This window comes from Actinia tenebrosa, unplaced genomic scaffold (assembly GCF_029948245.1).
Source record: "Actinia tenebrosa isolate PJP-AT-01 unplaced genomic scaffold, QUT_ActTen_1.0 PGA_scaffold16__25_contigs__length_10494907, whole genome shotgun sequence".
Taxonomy (NCBI): domain Eukaryota; kingdom Metazoa; phylum Cnidaria; class Anthozoa; order Actiniaria; family Actiniidae; genus Actinia; species Actinia tenebrosa.
The window spans coordinates 8436131-8459496 of NW_028292576.1; the positions used below are offsets into that span (position 1 = coordinate 8436131).

The 23366-nt window shown below is 37.4% G+C and overlaps 4 protein-coding genes across 4 annotated transcripts; 3 read left to right on the forward strand and 1 right to left on the reverse strand.

The window, feature by feature from the left end:
- The first annotated feature begins 556 nt into the window (after positions 1–556).
- LOC116299249 (C-Jun-amino-terminal kinase-interacting protein 1) lies at positions 557–7591 on the forward strand. Its single transcript, XM_031707879.2, has 8 exons — positions 557–1747; positions 2669–2726; positions 3449–3515; positions 3947–4054; positions 4721–4783; positions 5723–5796; positions 6341–6439; positions 7058–7591. Exons 1-8 carry the CDS (start codon positions 1066–1068, stop codon positions 7110–7112), a joined length of 1206 nt encoding a protein of 401 aa, XP_031563739.1. The 5' UTR covers positions 557–1065; the 3' UTR covers positions 7113–7591.
- Positions 7592–11575: 3984 nt separating this feature from the next.
- Positions 11576–13867, forward strand: LOC116299250 (galanin receptor type 1). The gene has a single exon (XM_031707880.2). It carries the CDS (start codon positions 11793–11795, stop codon positions 12966–12968), a length of 1176 nt encoding a protein of 391 aa, XP_031563740.1. The 5' UTR covers positions 11576–11792; the 3' UTR covers positions 12969–13867.
- Positions 13868–18390: 4523 nt separating this feature from the next.
- On the reverse strand, positions 18391–22559 carry LOC116299251 (putative methyltransferase-like protein 24). The gene is made up of 5 exons (XM_031707881.2): positions 22399–22559; positions 21947–22016; positions 21307–21622; positions 20940–21177; positions 18391–20515 (listed from the first exon to the last, which is right to left on the reverse strand). The coding sequence occupies exons 1-5, from the start codon at positions 22471–22473 to the stop codon at positions 20231–20233; spliced, it is 984 nt and encodes a 327-aa protein (XP_031563741.2). The 5' UTR covers positions 22474–22559; the 3' UTR covers positions 18391–20230.
- Positions 18590–19498, forward strand: LOC116299240 (adenosine receptor A2a-like). Its single transcript, XM_031707868.1, has one exon. The coding sequence runs from the start codon at positions 18590–18592 to the stop codon at positions 19496–19498; it is 909 nt and encodes a 302-aa protein (XP_031563728.1).
- Positions 22560–23366: the final 807 nt, after the last annotated feature.

Sequence of the window (23366 nt, forward strand, 5' to 3'; positions counted from 1 at the left end):
TTTTCTAGTGACTTTCTACTTACTTCTCACTATGCACGAATATTTCGATACTATTTTCCAAATTTTATTTTATTGGATAGCTTGAATAATTAAAGTTATTTGAGTTTTGACAAAGCTATTTCTACACTACCCCTGAAGGAGAATAATTATAAAACCTGTATATTTTTCTACAAAAGAAGTGCTGGTCTAGAATGAAATAATAATCTATGTAAAACAAACCTAGGAAAAATAAAATGCATTTCTTGGAAAATTTTCTGAAAAATTAATGTAATGTACTTCAAACTTCAATACTGCTCCGTATGAATACAAAAGGTACTCAGCGGAGTAGGGAGAGGTAGTTTTTTGCTTTGTTTTTTATCTTATTCCTTCTTTAAATTTCTTTTCATTTAATGCTTTTGAGGAATTGTTTTTTATTTTGGTTTTTAATTGAGAAAATAAATAAAATAAGTTCATTATCTGTGGCGGTAAAATGCTTAATTTTATTTTAGCTGCCAAGTTTTGATGAATTATTTAAGCTTTACGAACCCCTACCCCGTACGGGAACATTTCCAATTGAATGGCTTTGCACAACGAAAGTGTGAGTGACAAAAACAACTTGAAGTTTTTACCGTGATTTTTCCCTTCAGATTAACGAGATTTGACCTATACTTTCAACAGTTGAAGTACTTCACCTTTATTGAGGGTTCCAGTGCCAATAGTTGAATCTTTTGACAGTATTTAACTTTCTAAAGTCAAGACAGCTGCAAGACAGACTTCTGTGTGGACTTCATTTATCCTATATTCATTATTCGCGCGTTTTGTTTACAAAACTACAATTTGAAGGCGTTTATTAGCGTGTACTTTAAGCAGTTTATATAACCTCAAAGTATATATTGGGACATCCTAAAGTCATATCACTTGGTTGAAGGATATCTTTAAATTCAATTTAACGTCGAAAAGAGATCAGAATTTGGCACGAGTTTCTTTTGGTCACTATTCTTGAGAGAAGCGTTTTCAAAGCCGGGAAAATTTCTTTATTCATCTGCTGTGGATCGATGATGGTAAAGGGACTTTAAACTGGATAATATGACATCTGAGTACGAAAATAAAGGGACTTATCCTTACGAGATCAATGAAATCACAAGAGGAATAAACGCTTTAGCGACAAATTTAAACGAACAGAGGAATTTCCACTCAACAATGGAGAATCAACGTTCACCTTCTTCGAATTCGTATGTGAACAGTTCAAAAAGAATTCAGAGGAGAGAATATAATTCACAAATGGACGATAGTGGAGCTTATAACGGCAATTATAGACAGTACTATCTCCCTCCATCTCCGAGAAATAATATGGCGTCGTTTCAGACGGGGTATCCAATTTCTTCCCAACCTACATTACCGCAAGGGGTAAATCCTCCGTATCAAATGCGGAAAACACAGATTGGAACAGTGGACGCTAGACTCACATCTCCACTCGATGACCCAAGTCAAAATCGAATTTCTGACTTGTCGATTTCATCTAGTGGTTCTTACAGCTCACACAGCTCGACTGACGAAATAAGTAATTTAATGAGACAGACACATATTGCGGTTTATAAGTTCAACGTGCGACATGAGGATGAAATCAGCCTGGAAGTAGGAGATGCTATATGTCTTCTTAAGTCCCATGATGAATCTTGGTTCGAGGGGACAAATCTACGGAGCGGTCAAACTGGAATGTTTCCTTCAAGATATGTCTCTGATATTCTTCAATATGCCAAGAAAAGGGGTATGTACGTGCCTTATGAATAATTAAAAGGATGAATGGAAAATATCGGAAGAAAATTCCCTCAAAGTTCCTTAATTATCTTTCCTCTTATTTTTGTCATCTATACACACACTAAAAAATATTATGGCCAAAATTATTCATTTTAAGGAAGTTTCAATAACAATATTCCTTGGTGGTATCTCCTTCCAAATGCACTCATTAAGTTAAAAAGTTTGTGTTGTTCAACGTCATTAGGGGAATTTTACCTCCTAGAGTATGAATAAAATTTATTCACAGCTAGCTCATGTGACAACAAATATGACACAAGCAAGATAGTTTATGGGAATTTTTCTACTCAAGTAACCTGCTTTTGAAACAATTTTTAGAATTGCTAGTAAATATTTACTTTTTCCAGTTTATTGAATAGTTAATAGAATTAATATACAATTTGACCACATCTTGTCTGCCATGCATAGATTTTTTAATGTAATTATCTATCACCATCTTCATGCAGAACAAAAAGAAGATTTAGTTTAAAATATCACATTTAATTCTTTCATATTTTTTTCCACATTGTTCAATTAAGTTTTATGAATTAATTATATTTTTTGAAAAAATTTTTTGTCCATTTTAATATATTATCCTAATTAATATCTATATGTATAGCAACTGAAGAGTAATATGATGTAAATAATATCAAAATCAAAGTTAAATGCGATTATCTATACAGTTGTAAGATGTTAGGAATGTGAGTTTGACTGACAGAAGCCAAAATGTATAATGCAAGGAAATGTTTCACACACATCTGGAGTTGTGTTAGTCTCCCTCGCATCCGTTTTTAGTGTCGGTCGTCCTGCAACGCTAAAAACGGATGCAAGGGAGACTAGAGTTGTGTAGGTAATTCACATATAAATATAAATTTTTTTAATTTTCATTTTTCAGATTCTTCATCAAGTTTGGTTAGTTCGAATTCATCTGATAATAATCAGTTTTACTTGAGGTACTGAAAAATGATATAGTGAAATTAACTTTTCATTTTATTAATATCTCACATATAAGTGATAGAGAAAAAACAAAACCTGCGTCAACCGTGTCCCTAAAGTATATTTTTCTTACATTTTAAAATGAAAAGTTTTATTTCATTTAGTTGATTTGTTTTGTTTTTGTTTTTTGTTTTTTTTGTTTTTTTGTTTGTTTTTTTTTGTTTTTTTTTGTTTTTTTTTTTGAACTAAATAGTTTATGTTCAACAGAGTTCAAACTTGGTAATCTGGAATTTTCATTTGCTGTATTATTGGAAGGAATATTTCATTAAAAAGGCAGTGTTTCACACCATTATAGTAACCAAACTCTAGGTCAGATATTATACTCTCTGCATATCTTAACGTCTGTGGTTGAAAATCAAAAACAACAGATGTTGTTGTGGTTGTTCTTTCAAAAAGAAAAGGGAGGCCTGTGTAGTTAAAAGATTTCTGGTCACTATATTTTTACAGCTGGAGAACCTACATAGCACTCAGTTGATGTAATATGTATTCAGTAAATCTATTGTATTCCATTGTCTTTCTTTCTATTGTATTGGGTGTGATTCATTGTATTTTTATGAATACATTACATCAACTGCTTGCTACGTAGGCTCTCCCACATTTTTACAGGGTAGTAAAGGGGATGAATATATTATCTTTACAGTACACTGTATTTTATTAGAGATATTTTGTTTTTACATAGGTTTCTTGGGTCTGTAGAAGTGGCAGATTTTAAAGGAAATGAAGTGCTTTGCTCTGCTATGAAAGAGGTATGAAAAGGTTTTTTTCTAATTCCTCTTTTGCTTATGTTTTTTTTTTCTTTCTTTCTTTTTTTTTTTTTTTTTTTCTTTTTCTTGCTTGTTTGTCTTCCCTTCTTTTTTCTTTCTTTCTTTTCTTTCTTTTTTTTTTCATTCATTCCTTGCTTGCTTGCTTGCTTGCTTGCTTGCTTGCTTGCTTGCTTGCTTGCTTTGCTTGCTTGCTTGCTTGCTTGCTTGCTTGCTTGCTTGCTTGCTTGCTTGCTTGCTTGCTTGCTTGCTTGCTTGCTTGCTTGCTTGCTTGCTTGCTTGCTTGCTTGCTTGCTTGCTTGCTTGCTTGCTTGCTTGCTTGCTTGCTTCCTTCCTTCCTTCCTTCCTTCCTTCCTTCCTTCACTTTCAAATATTACTAATTACTTTAACAATGCATTTTGTAACATGGACTTCAGATAGTGAAGCAACATCAGATGGCATCAGAGTCAAGTCCTCCCTACTGCACACTTGACATCAGTATCAGAGGAATAAAAATAACAGAGCATCAAGGGCAGCTATCAAAGGTATTGAAATTGTTCAAACCTTCACATTTAGTCAATACAGTATTTAATCAATTTGGAAGAGACCTTTTTAGCTTTTTATGTAAATTACCCAGTTTAGATCACATGACATTCCCTTGAGAATTATTCTTTTCTAAGGTTTATTAGGTTTTGTGGAGGGGGGGTACCCCTGAATCAAGGGAGAGACCCAACAGTTACTCTACTCACATGTGACATGCGATGCCAAGTTCACTGGGGAATCGAACTCAAGACCCCAAAAGTGAGCTAGCCATGCAGAGGCAAATGAACTACAACTACACCACCTTTGATTCGTATACACCTATTTAAAAAAACATTGTTGGTCGGATATCTGAAATCAGAAATCTGAGACTAATTGGAATTGTGGGGAACTGAGTGTTTTCTCGTTAAAAATCCAATATACACTTACCCAGATAGTTTGCCAGCGCAGATCACCGCTCAAAGTTAGTATAACAATATATTAATTTTTTGCGAACTACTATTTAAAACCACAAAACAATTTACAGCTTACAACCCACAATTCCTTTCGGTCTCAGATTTCAGATCTCCGAACGACAACGTTTTTTGAAATAGGTGTTTATAAATGGTATAAATTTTAGTTAGTAGAGAAATGGCTTGCATTCTGATAACGTTTTGCAATGCTGTTTTCAGCCATTAAGCGGGAAGAAGCCAAGCAGGAATAAAATCACCAAGTTATTTGATAAAGATCAAAGTGTGAGTAATGCGTGCCTTGCCGCGATGGCGATGTTTCTTGAATTTTCATTAGCTTTTTTTTTTTATTTTTTTGCTCGCGTAATGTGATTATTTTGTGGCTGTGCAGTGACCTTGCTGTGACCATGTCCAAGTCGTATTCGTGCCATTTTCATGTTCAAGTATTTGGTTGGATGGAGAGTAAAGCCTGGTTCACACGAGCAACGCAAACGCTAGCGGAAGCAAAATTACGTGTGAACTCGGAAACGCAAACGCAAACGCAGTGAATGGAAACTTATTCATTCTATAGACCACTTTCAGCACTTTGGAATGCAGCTCTATCTCGGGGACAGAACAGTAGGTTCCAATTCTCAGGAGATTGAAATTCTTTTGTTTTGTCCCCCAGATCGAGCTGTTTTGACGTCACATGAAAGGGGTCAATAGGCATTTTGCAATAGATTGACATGTGATGGGTATTGGATTTTTTGCTGGATTACCAATGTCGTATCCCAAATCCTTTTCAAAAACACTTTTTTCCCTTATAAGATACTTTCGATTTCAAGATACGAAGCAGTTTAAAATTTGTTTGCCATCCAGCAGAGCCTTCCCCAAGGGACCTTGAGCTGAATTGATTCGTTATCAAAGTCATATATCAGCATGTGACTGTTTGTTGCAAAAGGCCTACTGTGGAGTTTACATATTGACTTTAGCTTAATGTATTTTATTTATTCATCTAGTTATCTTTTCAGTCGGTTCTTCATTCTTTCGTTTGTCCTTCGACTGTTCTGTTTTCATTTCTTTCAGTTTCATTTGTTCATTGTTTTCTTTCTTGCTTTCTTTCTTTGTGGCGTCATTTTTGTTCCCCTGAAATAACACTTCCCGTTCAAAGAGCTACCAACGTCAAAGATGCTTCTTTACCAATACCGTCTTAACTAACCAACTATTTCTCTCTCTTTACATCAGGACCTTCCAGAATCTTGCCACTTCTTTAACTTGAAAAATGTGACATTTTGTGGCTGCCATCCAAACAATTCAAGGTATCTTATATCAGCGACAAGATGGTTTTTGTTTTGTTCTTCTCTCTTGTTTTGTTTTGTTTTGTTTTGTTTTGTTTTGTTTTGTTTTGTTTTGTTTTGTTTTGTTTTTTTTGTTTTGTTTTCTTTTGTTTTGTTTTGTTGTTATTGTTGTTGTTGTTGTTGTTTTTGTTCATTTTGCTATTCTCCATTCTCTACGACCAAAATCCTTTTCGAATAATTAATATCAAGATATATTAAGGGAAGCGGATAAACACACTGCTCATCATTCTTGATATATCGTGAATTATTGCTTCATTGATGTATCTTAGATCAGCGACGCGATGGTAAGTTTTTTTTTTTTTTTTTTTTTCTACTTCCTCTTTCTTCTCCCTCCCCCCTTTTTTTATCATTTTGCTGTTCAATTCTTTTCCCTAGAACCAAAATCCTTTTCCAATAATTAATAACAAGACGCATTAATAAGGAAAGCGGAGAATAGCACTGCTCATCTTGCTTATATGGAAAACTAAAGCATTAATGACTAAATAATAATGTATTTTTTCTTCAGGTACTTTGCTTTTATTACCAAGCATCCTGAAGAAAGTCGTTTCGCTTGCCATGTCTTCATGTCTGAGTTTTCCACCGAGCCAGTTGCTTATGCTATTGGGTAAATATATAAAGTACATTTATCTAGTATCCTAGAAACTTGTTCCATCATTCTGATCACGTATTTTGAAACTGTAGTACAAAAAGTGGGCGCTAACATTGACTTCATGTTCGCAGTCTATCCTGGTCTACAGGGATAAGTTTGCGTGCACGATCTTCATTGATCACAGATAGTATTATGTGTGCAGTCTATGCTGATCTACAATCTTTAATGAACACATATAGTTTTATGCGCTCAAGTCTGCACTGAGCCTTAAAGATAAGTTTGCGCGCCAGATATACATCGTACATATGTTGATCTAAGTTGATGATGCTAAATGGGTCTAATAATATTTTTGCGCTATCGTTCTACAAGATAAGTTAAACTTTGCATGCGCACTTTGAATACAGACAAATTTGCGCACACGATGTACTTTGATCATGGGTTTATGTGACGATGAGGATGTTGCCTTTGGTAGTCATTATTATGATAATTCTAAAAGATCTTAAACTTTGTGCACGTAATTTACGTTAAACGCACTCATATTTTGCGCACACAATCTACGTACGTCAGTTGAATGAATTGAACGTTGGTCTACGATCATAGATTAAAATCAATTATTTTTGTTTTTCTTTGTAGGAAAGCTTTTAAGGAGTTTTACAATGAATTTTTGGACTACCAGTCCCCGACATAAGAGAACTGAACAGCTGGTGTGGAATTTCAACTTTCTAACAAGTTTATTATTTCTTGTTTTCCTTTTCCTTTTCTTTCGTTTTTCCCTTTTTTATTCTTCTTTATTTTTTCATTCTATTTATTTATTTTAAAACAGTTTAAAGATTTTTTTCTTTTTCTCTGTTTTCTTTTCGATTGTGATTGGTTTTTTTCGTTAACTATATCAGTATTTATGACTAGATTAGTTTGGCGTCTTCATTCATTTTAAAACCTACATAATGTACTTGAAGTATGTATTAGTGTTTTGGTATTCATATAATACATTTCCTGGTACTGGTCAATGATTCATAGACCTCTTTACCTTGGACGTAATGTTAGAGTATCTTTCCTTCATCATTTAATGGTTGCGCTAGAGAAGACACATGAATATGGATACAACTCAAGCGAAGAATCTTCTTCTCAAAAGAATGACAAGTGCTCTGAAATGAAAAAAAAAACAAACATTACGCGCAAGGTGAAAAGGACTATTTATGTTCCAAACTTAAAAGACAGAAAATTACTAAATGCGATGCGGAATAGAGTTTTGCATAAGCCATTCGGAGGCTTAGGGAAAAACAATGCGTCGAGTTGGTATTGCAGTTGATCGTGGGACTGTTTTAGGGAACATATTTCCAAGATGGCGTCTATTTCCACACCTAAAACAGTCACAGTGCACTCCAATGTCAACTCGACCCAGTTTTTTCCTCAACCTCGGAATCAATCTCGAGCCCAGAGTCTCCCGGCTTTCCGGTCAGCGTACAGGCGCTGACGACAAAGCAGGAATGCGCTGAAGGGCTCTGCGTACGAGATGGCCTCGGAATCAGTAGCATTTTGATCTTACTCACGTCCTCCTCACGCTTAGCTGCGCATAAGACAGCCATACTTTGTATGTTATTCTTTATCCCACTCCTTTCAAACAGCCAATCAGAATGCAGGAAAGCCGATATATATTTCAGTAGTAATCCACCATTTCTTCCCAACAGGCATTGCAATGTTTGAAACTTTCTTTTCTGAATGCCTAGATATTTTCAATGGTGAGGGATGAAATACTTATACAGTGCTTTTTTCATGGCAAACCATCGACTATTTCACTTTTAACTTGTAATTTTAGAACACACTCTTCTGAAGGCATAACTATTTCTATGCACCTATTGTACAAAGTTAAAGAAATCTTTATGACACGAATTTGCTAAATCGTTTCACCCCAATAATCAAAAAAAAAAAAAAAAAAGAATCATTCACATTCGTGTTGTATTGGTTTTTTCTCTCTCCTCCTCTCGTCTCCTCTCCTCTCCTCTCCTCTCCGAAACTTTCATATTATTACGTCATTTTGCTGATCACATATATTAACATTGCCCATAGTGCAATTCGGGATTAGTATGCAACATGCCGCCATGTGCCAAACCCTTTACCAACCCTTTTTGAAATAGCTTTATAGCAGCACTATGACGATAGCCTATCGTAATCCACGCAAGATACTAGTTGGTATCATATATCGATAAAACAAAATTGATTCAATCCCTGTTGATCTCTTTATCTAGTGACCCAAGCTCACATAATCCCTTTTGGAATCCGTAATAAAATGCCTGTCCAGAATCCGCAATCGAGAAGACTAGTTACTCAGGAGTTGACCCTATCTTAGTGTCAATATTCTATACAGAATTACCCACTGAACATTGTAAAGACAGCGTCACTTAATAACACAATAACATAACAAACACTTTAAAGTTTAATCGACCTAATGATGACGGTCAATTCCTAGCCGCACTGTATCAGTTCCCCTATTCGCGTGCTTACCTACACGTCGTGATTGGATAATTCACTTGAATGCCGATAAGAAGCCATTTTAATGTCACGGTATTTCGTACCGTATACGTACGTTTTATAGTACCTTACGCCATATCAAACATTAAGTGTCGTATTTCCCTGTGTCTGTTGTCCCCGTATCCTTCCTCGATTTTCCAAAGTTTTTCTTTTTTACTTGTTCTTTTTTTTTTTTTTTTTTTCCTTTTCTTTCCTTTTCTTTTCTTTCTTTTCTTTTCTTTTCTTTTCTTTTCTTTTCTTTTCTTTTCTTCTTCAAAAATGTTCATGTCGAATTCGTTATGAAACGACGGCCTTTTTGTTTGCCGCCTTTCCGCACAATCCAAATATGGAATTGATCATACCATATTATAATATTTGGAGTGAGCTTTCTCTACTCCAACTTCGACACTAACATATAGAGTAAAGCTTGATATGATGTTTTCCCACTCATGCATAAGGCGATCGAAAGGCATGCTCTTTATCTCAAAGATCAAAAAAACACTAGCACTGGTTTATCTTCGATCTAGGCCTAGTTCATTCGCGTAAGTACTGCTGACAGATTTATAACCATGAGATCTAAAGAATGATGGGCACGATGGATGTCGTTAGATAATTAGGACACGAATGGAAGTGGACGCATATTGATCAGTGTGATATTTGAATAAAAATCCGCAAAAGATTGTGTTGTCTTCCATCCATCCGCCTTTCTTAATAATAATAATAATAATAATAATAATAATAATAATAATAATAATAATAATAATAATAATAATTTTTCTTTCCATTCCATTCCATTTTCTTTTTCCTTTTCTCTCTCTCTCTCTCTCTTTCTCTCGTCTCTCTCTTTCTAGTCTCTCTTTCTCTTATTCCTTTTGTTATTCTTTCTCTCATCTTTTCATTCCCTCTTTTTTCTTTCGCACTCTCTCCGTTCCTTATTACACTGTTAAATTTTGCCTAAATTTCTCCTCACGGACAGCTTGACGGGAGAGAGATTTTCATGCCAAGTCAGCCAATTCAGCAGTTTGCCCTGCAGTTTTCTCAATACTCAACCAGTGGAACCAGCAGACTACTGTGGTTCGTTTATAGCACACACTCTTAGGGCAGGGCGAGCGGCCATTGCAGTCCTTATATAGCAACGAGACCTAACTGTTTAATATAAAAATTCATAAACAAAAGATTTTCATAACGTCACGGCCCAAAAAGCACTTAAAGTATGACCTTGGAAATTAAAGCTAGGAGCAATTCTGCATGGAAAAAGGTTAATGCGGCTTAAGAACATCCTTTGAATATATGCGGTTTTGCATTGAATGATCAGAGCGAGCGGCAAAGATTACCATATATTGACAACATTATCCCTTCACATCGATAGAAACAGGGCTCTAGCCTTGGAGCAGTTCCCAGATCAGCTCTGTTCGAAGGAGGTTCATGATCATTTTTAAATTGATAAAGATTTGAATGTTTTGGCGTCAAGATCATTGAGTTCCTTTGCGAACATGCTTAACATGCTCTGGAGAATCCATACATCATCCAATTAAGCTTTTTTATAGCCACTGCCGCATCGGTTAAATTGAGCAAAATACTTTATACAGTCAATGTCATGAACGTTAAACGTTGTCCACCGAAATAAACATTTACACCAAAAGCAATGTCACGTGATTGACCTAATACGCTTGCTCTGTGCTCGATACAGTAATCAAAGTAAAGTTCATAATGATCATTATTTGTTCATTGTTACACATTATAAAGTTGTGAAACAGATTACATATCGTTTAAATAAGACGAACAAAGAAATCATCATGCGATATTTCTTGTGGTATTTTCTAGTCTTTTTCATAGGACAACCTTTATCACAACAACTATGGGTTATAAGAATTTGAAGTTTGAAATGACGGAGGCCAAGTTATTTTGATAAATCTGTTCACTATTTCATTCTGTTGGAAAGCGATTGGAAAGCCGGATTCTACATAATGGTGCTGCTAATTTTGTTGTACGGCATGTCGTCGTTGTTGTTGTCGTTGTTGTTTTCCGTCGTTGTTGTTGCCGTTGTTGTTGTTGTGTTGTTGTTGTTGTTCAGTTGTTGTTGTTGTTGTTGTTGTCGTCGTCTTCGCTGTTGTTGTTGTCGTTGTTGTTGTCATTGTTGTCGTTGTTGTTGTTGTTGTTGTGTTGTTGTAGTCGTCGTCGCTGTTGTTGTTGTGTTGTGGTTGTTGTTGTAGTCGTCGTCGTCGCTGTTGTTGTTGTTGTTGTTGTGTTGTGGTTGTTGTTGATGTCTTTTGTGTTTGTACGTTAGTTTCTCTTTTTTGTCTGTCTGCAGTGTCCTTTCTTGAATCGGTTTTTCGTATTTTTTCCCTTTTTCCCCAGAAAAAAGGCGTCAATTAAAAAGTAGCTAAGAAGTCTAACACTTTTACTAGGCTCCATTAAATAAGCTAGACCTAAGGCATTTCTATACTTAAACCATGTATCGATCTAAATTCAATACCCATATCATCTGACATGCAGAACCAATATTAAGATCTAAAATTATCAGGAAATCTTTGAAAGCCTACTATATCGACAGATAACGTTACAAGTGCACTTTTCCGGTCACTTAATGCTTTTATCACAGCTTCTTAAGAAACTAAGTGTCACTGACAGCGATAAGATGCCTAGTACTGATCCATTGACGTAACCAGAAAGGAAGGCAAGTTGGATGTTCAAGATTAGGAGACTTTAAAATGAACTAATGCAGTAGTGACAGCAACGGAAAAAGCTTTTTCCCTCGGTGCCATTAACAGCAAAAAATTGAATAGTCTTTGGCACCAAATGACGCAAGAAAAAAGTTTGATGCTTGTGGTTTGATGCGTTGTAGTTTTGAGCCTTCAAAATGAACTTTACAACCGATTCTTACCAAGATCAGCTGAGCAGCCAAGTGCCAGAGCCTTACGCTTCAAGAATTTTTCGTCTTGTTCTCTACGCCATAGTTTTCGTATTAACCGTTGGAGGAAATGTCCTGGTCTGCACAGTCGTGATAAACAATCGAAAACTTAGAAGCATGCAAAGGTTTTATTATGGATATTTTCTGATGAATCTTGCTTTTGCCGACCTAGCTGTGGCCTTGCTCTGCATTCCTTTCACCGTTGTTTACTACGAAACTGGTAACTGGCCGTTCAGTGCGTTCATGTGTAAGCTCGTTCCAACGCTACAGGTAACAAGTGTAAGTGCATCTATTTTTACGCTTACTGTGATGACTTACGAGCGATATCAGGCTATTGTACAACCCCTCAAAGCTCAAATTCCTAAGAAAAAAGTTCTAACAATGTTGGGAATGGCTTGGATTTTTGCCTTCGTTTCGGCCTCGCCAGAAATATTCGCCTACCAATTCCACGACAATGCAAGTCAAAAATTCCAATGTAGAGAATTATGGCCGCACCAAAAATACAGGCAATCGTACACGATGTTTTTATTCGTCTGCACCTATCTTTTTCCTTTGATGGTTATTTTTCCTACTTATATCAAAATGATGAGTACCCTTAAGAAGTCGCACTCTTTCAACAATACTGACAAGAAGTTACGGTGGAAAAGTCTACGAGTTTTGATCGCCGTTGTCATCATCTTCGCCACGAGTTATCTCCCTCAGCACATTCTTTTTCTTGCCATGGATTTTGGAAGCGGTTTGAGCTTCCCATATTTTGAGATAACCCTGAAATACTGCTATTTGATGGTCTGGGTATCAAGCTGTTCCAATCCTATCATTTATGGCGCGTTAGATGACTACTTTAGGGATAAGTACGCCAGGATTTTACGGCATTGCGTGGCAGTTAAGAGATCAACGAAGAAGCTTTCGCGGGCGACGATCTCTTATTCACAAGGCACATTGAACCCACAAAAATCATCACCTACAGAGCAAACACTCGAGAAGGAGCGCATACCAAGAGATCAGTCTGGAAGACTAGAAGAAATCTCATCGCCGCAGTCGAACATCTTGGAAAGCTACTCAGCCAATAATGACAAGAATGACTTCAAGCAGGTCACTCCTCTTCTTGGGTGCTCCGATACTTGAGACTGAACATCGATCTCAATATAACTTTGTTATTTCAAATTTTACATTTTTTTTTATCGATACCATGAAAGGACCGCTCTGGGATGATCTAGTCGGGGCATGGCTAACTCACAGATCTAACCTTGAAACAACCTCTGAGCCTGATCTAATCGAGGTATGATTAACTCACAGGTTGAACCCTGAAAACAAACACCTAATGAGTTGATCTAATCGGGGCATGATTAACTCACAGGTTGAACCCTGAAAACAACCACCTAATGAGCTGATCTAATCGGGGCATGGTTGACTCACAGATTAAACCCTGAAACAACCACCTCCCACCTAATGAGCTGATCTAATCGGGGCATGGTTGACTCACAGATGAAAGAATTTAGTGCGTGAGGATTCGCGGAAGGAGAAAAACCGGAGAACTCAGAGAAAAACCTTCGAATCAGGGAAGCAGCATGTGTTGCCAAGTCCAGGAATCGAACCTGAAACCCCAGAGGTAAAAATAAAATTTGGGAAGTTTTCCTTAATTAAATTAATATATTTCCACATAACGTAAAAAAAGGTTTGGCTGTGTTTTTGCTTTGTTTTCCCATTTGGTTAGTATTATCGTAGATCAATCTTCGCCTCAACTACGAAAAAAGGCATTCGAGAGGGATTTTTTTCCGAATTTTATGACCCTTTTATTTAAAGAAATAGCTTCCTGAACTAGTGCTGTTTCTTATCAAGTATTCCCACGTCTAATCTATTGATCTATGGGTTTTATTTATATACTATACAACAGTTTTTGAATTCTGGACAAATACCGCTGTGTTCCTTGATTGCGCGCAGACTCGTTTACTCAGACTTCTAAATATTCGCAATGCCAATGTTAAAGTTAAGACTTTACAACTTAATAAACTATTATAAAAACACTTTGAAATTCCACGGACATTCGCTGGAACACATGAATATTCAAAACACAAATGATTCTACAGGAAATCGAGGCTAACCCTGAGCAACCGAGCCAAATCCAAACCGGAGTGACCCAGGTCCCGTCCACTATTAATGTATTCCCGTCCGCATACGTTTCGATGGTTTTAATCCAGAATATTGAAATTTGAAAACAAAGGCCTCTCGTGATATGGACAGGTGAAAACGAAGGTTTTTGAAAACGCTAACGTCATTCTCACCGGCAAGCCTGTTTTTCACATGCTCAATTGACGATATTGCTTTATTGGCGATTGTATTTGCATTTTTGTCGTTTTGACGCCATGTAAACGCTATGGTACGTGGACGCGAAACTTTCGGCCAAGCGCTAAGCGTTTCGAAAACGCATTAATGTAAACTTGGCCCTAGAATAGCTCCTCTGACCACAAGTAGCCCAAGCTAGGTTTATATGGTGTCATATTATAATTTAAATGTTTAAAAAATGTATGGCGCTCCGTAAAATCCTCAACAAAATCGTCAAAATGTTAAATAAAGGTATAACATTTTAGCTGCAACTCATTCTCGTACCTAAAGCCGGCCTTCTCAGCTTTCTAACGCAAAATCGAAGTCTCCGGCAATGCACAAATCGACCGTTAATTTGATTGGTTTAAATTTTTTGCATAATCATCTGTGTCTGGTTTGCTGATTTTACAGTCAATGGTTGAAATTTAAATATTTTACCGTACACCATCTCTTGTCTCGCTAAATTCAATTTATTTTTCTGAATGTTAATCACAGACAAGTAAACTGTTCCATCAGAAAAAATCTGTTAACATTTGGTCAGCTACGATTTCAAGCTCACGCCCCCTCATGTGAGCCCATACAAATGATGTCTCAAAAACACGGTTTTTGGATCTTTTCTCAAAATAATGACTATCTAGGCAAAAAAACAGAAGCGGATTCAGTTAATTCAACTATTCACGAACTGTATTATACGGATTTAGATTGAATTCTATTGAAAAAAACCACCGTATTTTTTGAGTTGCATGACATAACCGGGGTCGAGCAAGGGAGCACGTTAAAATTTTGATTGTGTTGGTTTATCTTCGATTTTATCGCACGTAATCTAAGATATGACAGGCGTTCCTTGTAGTGCTTGTTTACGTGCGCGCGCTACACTTTATGGCAAACGTTCCTTGCTTTAGTCGGGCTAGTGAATTTACTTCCGAAAACCGACGAATGTCTTGCTTACACTCGTCATTCCCTTCCTTACACGATCGTAGGCCATTCGGATCGGCCGAAACCAAAACACTACGAGGAACGCCTGTCACATGATGGATTGCGCGCGCTAGATAGATCAACCAAGAACAATACCTTTCCTTACACAAACAAAATTTTAATGTGCTCCCTTGGGTCGAGCTAGAAAATCGTCTCTCCTTGATATAAAACAGAACCTGTCAACAAAAAAAAAACAGAAGTGGATTTGAAAACCCCGGGCTTTCCTGAACATTTTGGTATATAATTAATAGGAATTTGTTAAAATTTAGAACCGTATTTTTGCTGATTTTATAAGCTCATACTACCTGTTGGCCTATACATTCGCCTCTTATGGTTTCTTAGGTTTCGTAGTCTCGAAAACACGCTAACTACTAGTTAGCGAAAGAAAAGAAGATTTACGGATCATTAGGATGTACTTTTTGAGTTGCATGACATAACCGGGGCCGTGCAAGGGAGCACGTTAAAATTTTGATTGTGTTGGTTTATCTTCGATTTTATCGCACGTAATCTAAGATATGACAGGCGTTCCTCGTAGTGCTTGTTTACGTGCGCGCGTAGGTTGTTTTGTGACGCAGTTTACTTGTGCTATATAACTTTACTTTTAAAAACAACCTTTTGCTTTGGAAAGAGAGGAAAAAGACCGAAAAGAGCAAATATTCCAAATGTATGGGCAATTTTTTCCAATGATAGGCAATGTATAAATAAGCTTGATTGTTTTTTCGTTTGAAGAAAAAAACAAAACAAAACGATTTGAATTCATACCGGAAGTCAGAATAAGTGGAGCATGCGCATATCTGACGACCTAGAATCTGGGTCTTCCGGTTTGTGTGTTACCAGAGCCTTCGAATTTTTGGTGAGAAGGGTCTGGTAAGAGAATAAGCTGACCTTTGAAAAATAGTACCTCTTTCGCCATGTGTCACGTTAGATTTTTGATTGAGCCAGTTTCAGCGGCAGTTTCATTAACGCTTCCCCTTTCTACAAGGTTAGAAATAAGAGTAGAGGAAAAAGCGTTAAAACTGGCTTAATTTTAGAACAGTTAAGAGTTAACTGATATCAGAACTCCCCATCCTCCCCAATCCCCTCCCCCTCAAAGTCGCCACGCAGGCTAAACTCATAAGAGAGTTGAAACGTTGAACGAGTAACCATGCTCTGAAATATTCAGATATGCAAATTACTAGTTTCGATACCATATTTGGAAACATAATTTCGGTTTCAATTGGCAAGATGGCCGCTTTAAGGACTTGCTCTTTTGAACGTTCGATTTGAACCCACGATGCGCGCGCTCAAAAAAAAGAACCGCTGAAAAATCTACATACACATTTTGAGCTTCAACATGGCAAAACCCACAAATTTTGCACGGGACTCTCTATTTTTTAATGGCTTATTTGAATAAACTCATAAAAATCTAGGTTATATCAACATTTTAGAAAAAGTAAAATATTCTAACACATGAAAAAATAGATTTTTGTAGGGAATTTTTTTCGACTTTATGAGATTTTTAAGAGCACCAAAACTACAAAATATGACAAATCAATGTATCTCTTTGTCTTTTTGTCGAAAATATCCACATATTATTGTAGAATGATTGACTAGCCTTCATTCGTGCAATCATAGAGACTGCAATTAACTATTATCTTATGAATCTTAATTTTTTCTAATCACTTCCGGCTGGCGCAATTTTTGCTCCAAAAGCTCGCGCGTAGGCTTCCATTAAATGCTGATTATCTCGAAAACAAACTCGGGACACCCTATTTTTCTTTCCAGATTTGGAATCAGCATTAAATTTCAATTCGGAACTAAATCGAAGTTTTAAAAAAAAATTGAAATTGCTCTCCAAAAGTAGGCAGTCACCTTAACTGTCAATTGGCTTAAGATATAGTAGTTAAAATCTCGTACCCAGAGCCCACGTTCTTCTTGGTCACCCGGAGGGGGGGAGGGAGGGGGGACGGGGGACTCCGGGAAAAAAGTACCGGGGATGCTCGTCATATCTCTTAGGGGTAAAAGTTCGCGATTTGGAATCTTTTAGGGTGTTAAATGCGAATTTTTGAAATTCAGCATTTTCTGGTATCTCTTAGGGTGTCGGAAAAGGAGAGAAGCGTGCATCGATATGGCTTATCCTAGGCGCTTTTTATAGGCCAGATGCCTAGTGTAAGAAAAATAATTACTACTCGAGATAACTTCAAAATATTATATCTTGTGGTATCTCTTAGGGGTTAAAAATCATTCAGCCACGCCCTTTTTTAAAGACTTCCGGTATCTTTTATGGGTCTTTTCGAAAATTTCCGGCGAGCATCCCCGGTACTTTTTTCCCGGAGTCCCCCCCTTCCCCCCCCCCCCCCCCCCCCCCCCCCGGGCTTGGTCAGTACCTTTCGTTTCTCGGAACCCCCTCCCCCCACCTCCCCAGACCTGGGTTCCGTGACTACTTATTTTCTCCTGGTTATATTATTCACAATAGAGCTTTTAAGTTGTGGCTTATTTCCGGGTCCCACTGTCACAACAACCGCTGCTAAAATAAAGGAAAAATATTTTTTTGTCTTCTAATTCTTCCTCATGTTCTATGCATGCTGCGGAAAATTCGGGTTTGTAAAGCCCTCGGAAGACAAAAGAATCCGAGATGATCATGGTTTTACGTTAATAAATTCTATTCTGACCAGAAAATATATTTCAAATACCTTCATTGAGATTTTGCTCTTTTTTTGATTATTCTTTCCTAACCTGGTGCTTATTTTTCTTCGCTAAACTTTGAGCTGTACGCGTTTTTTAAAGTTAAAACTATGAAGGACTGACTAGTTTTTTCTTTTTTTTGCCCTGCATGATTTTAAATTCTCATAGCTAATAATTCTAAACCGAATTTTCACAGCAAGCATTCTAACTTTGTTCATATTATTCTTATCGATTATTTGAATGTACTTAGTGTTTAGGTTAGAAAGTGAATTCAAAATGAGTCCAGGTGTCGGCCATATTAGCATGGCGAGAAATAGGCGCTAAAGCATCTACTAGTAACTGGAAACTAAAATTTCTTACGCTTTTACAAATAAAAGAGATGATATGTTCGAATCTTTTTTCCCGTTATATAACACACAGTTATCCAGACTAGGAGCTATTTTTTGGTGTAGATAAACGTGCAGAATCCAACAATAGAGCACATTAGTAAACATGCAGATTGAATTGAGTTCTATCGTTTTAGTAAATTTAAAAAAAAAACCCAAGAAAAGAAAAACTAATGCGTTCATTTTTCTTTTCTTTTCTCGTTTTATCCTAATTTCCGTATCTAATATTGTCATTCCTAATGGAACCACAAGAATAAAGATATTAAAATATATATAGGAAATGCAGAAGAACTTCTTCACAGACTTCGCAGTTGCCTAACTCTTCTACTCACTGGTGTTCTTTATCGTTTTTTGGAGATTTTTCGATTAACTTTAACCAATATTGTTGGAACTCTTGATATGGCGGCCGATCGATCGTCAGTTGAAGGTCAGATAGGGTTGCTTGCTGTCATCATACTTGCAGTTGTCAATGTCCTGTTCGGTGTCCTTGGTATCATTGGCAATACAGTCACTTGCTTGGCTGTGTGGAAAAACCCTCTTCTTCAAGCAGGAGTCAACTTCTGTATCGTCAGTCTTTCTATAGCAGATCTTCTGGTCTGTGTCTTCACTCAGCCTATTTATGTCCTCAGTTTGATTGGTTTTACCAGCAAGCACTTTATGGTCTTCTACTATATTGTTACTTCAACATCGCTCTATGCATCGCTCAATAATCTTCTCTTAATGACCGCAAATCGAGTAGTTGCCATCTTCTATCCATTGAGATACAAGTCCATTATGTCCAAGAGGAATGTCCTGTTTTGTATCGGTTTCATCTGGGTCCTGTCAATAATCGAAGGTGTGCTGCGAACATTGACTATTTTCAAACAGTTCACCCCTCATATCAGGATCTGTGCCGTTTTACTGTTTATTTCCATGTATGCCAAAATCTTCTACGTATCAAGAAAAGAGAGGCAAAAAATTATCCGTCAAAATAACTCACTGTCTTTCAACTACAAGCTTGCGAAGATTGAGTTCGAAAACAACGCCTCTAAAACCGCCTTCGTCATTGTTGGTACGTTTGTGTTGGCCTTTCTGCCCATAACTCTTTTGATCATGTTCAACTCGACCATTAAACTTGCTACAGAATGCTCCTTTACTCTAATGTGCTGTTCCTCTGCAGTAAATCCTTTAGTATATGGCTGGAGAAACCACCGATTCAGAAATGAAGTTAAGAAAATGTTTCCTTTCGCTCGTAAGAATCGTATTGCCCCTCCACTCGACATGAATGATACACTGAAGCCGAGGCTGCCAATCAAATGGACCAAGTAATAAAGAAGACAGATCCAACCAATCAAATACAAACAACCATCATAAACCAACTATGACATCTGCAACTGATTCAACCTGCCAATCAAATGGATCAAGTGATAAACAAGACAGATCCAACCAATCAAATACAAGCAACCATCATAAACCAACTATGACACCTGCAACTGATCCAACCTGCCAATCAAATGGATCAAGTGATAAACAAAACAGATCCGACGGAAGATAGAAGAAATTTTGTTTGCGTTTGCTTTTTTCCCGGTTCACACGTTAAAAGCGCAATTGCAAATTCAAACGCAAGCACAACAGATCCTATTCATGTGACGTCAAAGCATGCAGCTCGATATGGGGGACAAAACAAATGAATTCCAATCTCCTGACAATTGGAACCTAAGTGCTGCAAGGGTTCAATAGAATGAATAAGTTTCCATTCACTGCGTTTGCGTTTCTGTAGTCCACACCTAATTTTGCTTCCGCTTGCGTTTGCGTTGCTCTTTTGTGAACCAGGCTTTACTCTCCATCCAACCAAATACCTGAACTTGAAAATTGCACGAATACAACTTGGACATGGTTCCACCAAAGGCCATTGCACTGTCACATAATAATCACATTACGCGAGAAAAAAAAATTAAAAAAAGGAAATAAAAATTCCATAAAACATCGCCTTCGCGGCAAGGCATGCGTAAATGGCAGCACGTTCACCACAGTCATACGAAAACCGCTCTAGTAGTTATCTTAATTCCCGCCGCGATCATAGGGAAGTCTTGTATTTATGAAATTTATCTCTAGACAATCTGGACAATATGGGTTTTGATGTAGGCTCGACACCTTGATACCCTGTCGGTGAAGCCAACGAGCGATACTATAATACTTTCTTAGTCGTTGAGAGCTTTTGAAAAACAAGTGCAATTCGATGCTTAACTGACGTACATAACGACGTAGAGTTCCATCCTTCAACATTTGTCGTAGACACTTCCATTCGTCTCCCTCGATATCCATCTTGACAATATCGATAAAACCCTGTACAAAGAAGTATGTATAGTAACATTATTATTTATTACTGATAAAGTAATACCATGCATCGTATTTCAATTTGTTATAAGTAATAAATTGGGGTGCGGATTATTCGTTTGGTTGGCTGGTTGGCTGGTTGGCTGGTTGGCTGGTTGGCTGGTTGGCTGGTTGGCTGGTTGGCTGGTTGGCTGGTTGGCTGTGGCTGGTTGGCTGGTTGGCTGGTTGGCTGGTTGGCTGGTTGGCTGGTTGGCTGGTTGGCTGGTTGGCTGGTTGGCTGGTTGGCTGGTTGGCTGGTTGGCTGGTTGGCTGGTTGGCTGGTTGGCTGGTTGGCTGTTAGCTGGTTGGCTGGTTGGACGTGGGTTAATGTTTAGTTGCAAAATTGATTGATTGACAGATGTCAAGTACAAAGCCTTGTGCATATAAAACCTACCTTTTCATGACCGAGTTCATTGATGACAGAAGCTAAAGTTCTTGTTTTCCACTGGGATTTTGGTAATTTCTCGCTATTATTCCCACTTCCTTCTTGATCAAAGCTAGACAAACCGATATTAAAGAATTCTACTCCATTTGGACGTCTGTGATCGGGCTGACCAATGGTAGGATCGAACGAAAACACGTGACACCCATAATTTGCCATTCCATCATCAAAAGAAAAATCTCTACCAATCCTTAAAAAAATAACACGGAATTTGATATAAACTCCAGTTCTATCATAGAACGAGGGCGACAGGTTGGTTAGCCATTGCCACCCTCGTAAAACAAAGAATGTTCTCGCGGGGAAAAACTATCAAACTCACCCAAACGAATACACAATACACGAACCCGGTATTAGTCCAACATTGGTGTCAAAACATACATCCCATGCACCATCAGCTCCAAAAGGACGAGGTTCAATCGTTGTCTCTGATCGCTCACCACCTATTCTCCTGATATCTTGACAGACTGCCCCTTGCGTTGCTAGGAAACGCTTGTATCTAGCCATTTCATATGCTATCGTCCCGTTACCAGCGGGTTTTTGTTCGATGTACTTGTAGATGTTAATTGGTTTCGCCGTTGTTGGGAATTGATAGTTACTGGTTTGACCTGTCTTGGTCATATAACGTTTATCTATATCTGAAACATTTAGAATCTTGTTTTAAATGTTTTTACAGTGGTACCACTATCTTACGAAGTGGGTGTCCGCTTAGTCTCCTCCGTTCGTAGCCGTCATAAGTTTCGGTCCCATATCCTCAAGCTTACGGGGCAGGGTCTTTGAGGATCTGGGACCGAAACTAATGCGGCTGCGGACGGACTAGTGTCCGCCATATGTAAGGAAATTTCGAGACCGTGCAATTAGCTTAACTAACGTAACTTCGTACTGAAAGGTTTGTGGGTGAGAAGCAAAGCGTCTCGGAAAGAGATATTACTCGACAGTCAAGAAGTGGGAACTGTTCATACCTTTCTTGACGATTCTTTTGATTTTATGGTTGAAGTTTGGGGGACTCTGTAGCTGAACTAATACTCGTTGCTAAAAAAAAAAAAAAAAAAAAAAGATAAGATACCTAGCCCGGCGGGATTGAACCAGGGTCGTATTGATGAAAGCCAAGCACTCTCACCGCTACACCACCCGTGCTTCCCGTAAACAGGTTTCTACAGCTGCGCGCAACGAAGCCTTATCCCCAGGCTACTCATTGCTCTTCTAAATCTAAGATGGCGGACGCTTCAGAGTATAGCCTGGCAAAACGCTTGGAGTTATCTTCCAAAAAATAGACGAAGCACATTCATTTCTTTACGAAACTGTTTTTTAGTCGTTTTTTATTGTTTCTACGTCATTTCGATCAGCGAGGAGAGTAGCCTGGAGACGAGGTTATAGGTGCCCTTGAAGCCCTTGCATACTACTTATCCCTTACCACTGCTTGGTGTAGAAATATTGCTGTAAATGTTATCAGCAGAATAATTACAGTCCTTCGAAGATGGATCTTCATGATCGTTGTAGACGATATGAGTTATCTATCAAACGAAATAAAACGCATTCGCATAATCCGTTATGGATGATCATTAGAGAAACGTCAGCTGCCATTAAACTATTTTTAGAACTAATATTTTATTTTTTGGTGGGAAAATGACGTCATGATGCAATTGTCAATTGTTCTCGTCATAGCTCTCTTAATGTGAAGCGACAATTTTCATTTCGGTTTCTGAAACCACATTACTAAATTACTTGAATGGTAAAAATATATAATCTTATGCCTTTTGTCAATCAAGTCTTTGGAATTTTTTCAAAAGGCGTAGGTGAAAGCAAAGAATTGAAACAGCTGACTCAGCGTGTTTTGCTTCTTTATTTTTTCATATATTTATTTTACGCTTTTGTATTTTGGTTTTCTTCCCTTCCTACAATAATATACTGATGTTCTCTATGATTTCAGCTTTCTGAACACGGTTTTTGGCTTTTGTTTGTCATTACGGTATACCGGTTACGCAAGTATACTATTACCGTCCCAATCTACCCCCCGTTAAGAATAAAACTCATGCCTTTAAACTCTACTTTTAAAGCAATAACTTTATATATATTTAAAAAATGTATATATATTAAATTAATCTTGAATTGTAAATTTACAATACCTAGCACCTTGAAGATATCTGGCCCTTATTTACTTTCCGTTATAACGTGACAACGACTTGTACTCCTGACCATAACGGCTGTCACTTTTCATCCCACTATAATGTCCCTCTATGCTCCCGCCAGTGTTTTGATGATTTTTTTGATCTTCGGTGACGCGTTTAAATGACTAATATGTCTATTTATGAAATACAGTACAAGTAAATGCAATTTCGATTGTGGCTCTGAAAAAGCGCTAGCTTTGAATGACGTCAAGGA

Bases quoted from the DNA above. Each gene is read 5' to 3' on its own strand.
- LOC116299249 (XM_031707879.2), top strand. From the start codon at position 1,066: ATGACATCTGAGTACGAAAATAAAGGGACTTATCCTTACGAGATCAAT. The intron at 1,748-2,668 runs GTATGTACGTGC...TTCATTTTTCAG, and splicing joins TCAATATGCCAAGAAAAGGG to ATTCTTCATCAAGTTTGGTT. The intron at 6,440-7,057 runs GTAAATATATAA...TTTTCTTTGTAG, and splicing joins CCAGTTGCTTATGCTATTGG to GAAAGCTTTTAAGGAGTTTT.
- LOC116299250 (XM_031707880.2), top strand. From the start codon at position 11,793: ATGAACTTTACAACCGATTCTTACCAAGATCAGCTGAGCAGCCAAGTG.
- LOC116299240 (XM_031707868.1), top strand. From the start codon at position 18,590: ATGGCGGCCGATCGATCGTCAGTTGAAGGTCAGATAGGGTTGCTTGCT.
- LOC116299251 (XM_031707881.2), bottom strand. From the start codon at position 22,473: ATGAAGATCCATCTTCGAAGGACTGTAATTATTCTGCTGATAACATTT. The intron at 22,017-22,398 runs GTAAGGGATAAG...TTTTTTTTTTAG, and splicing joins TATTTCTACACCAAGCAGTG to CAACGAGTATTAGTTCAGCT. The intron at 21,623-21,946 runs GTATGAACAGTT...TAAATGTTTCAG, and splicing joins CAAAAGAATCGTCAAGAAAG to ATATAGATAAACGTTATATG.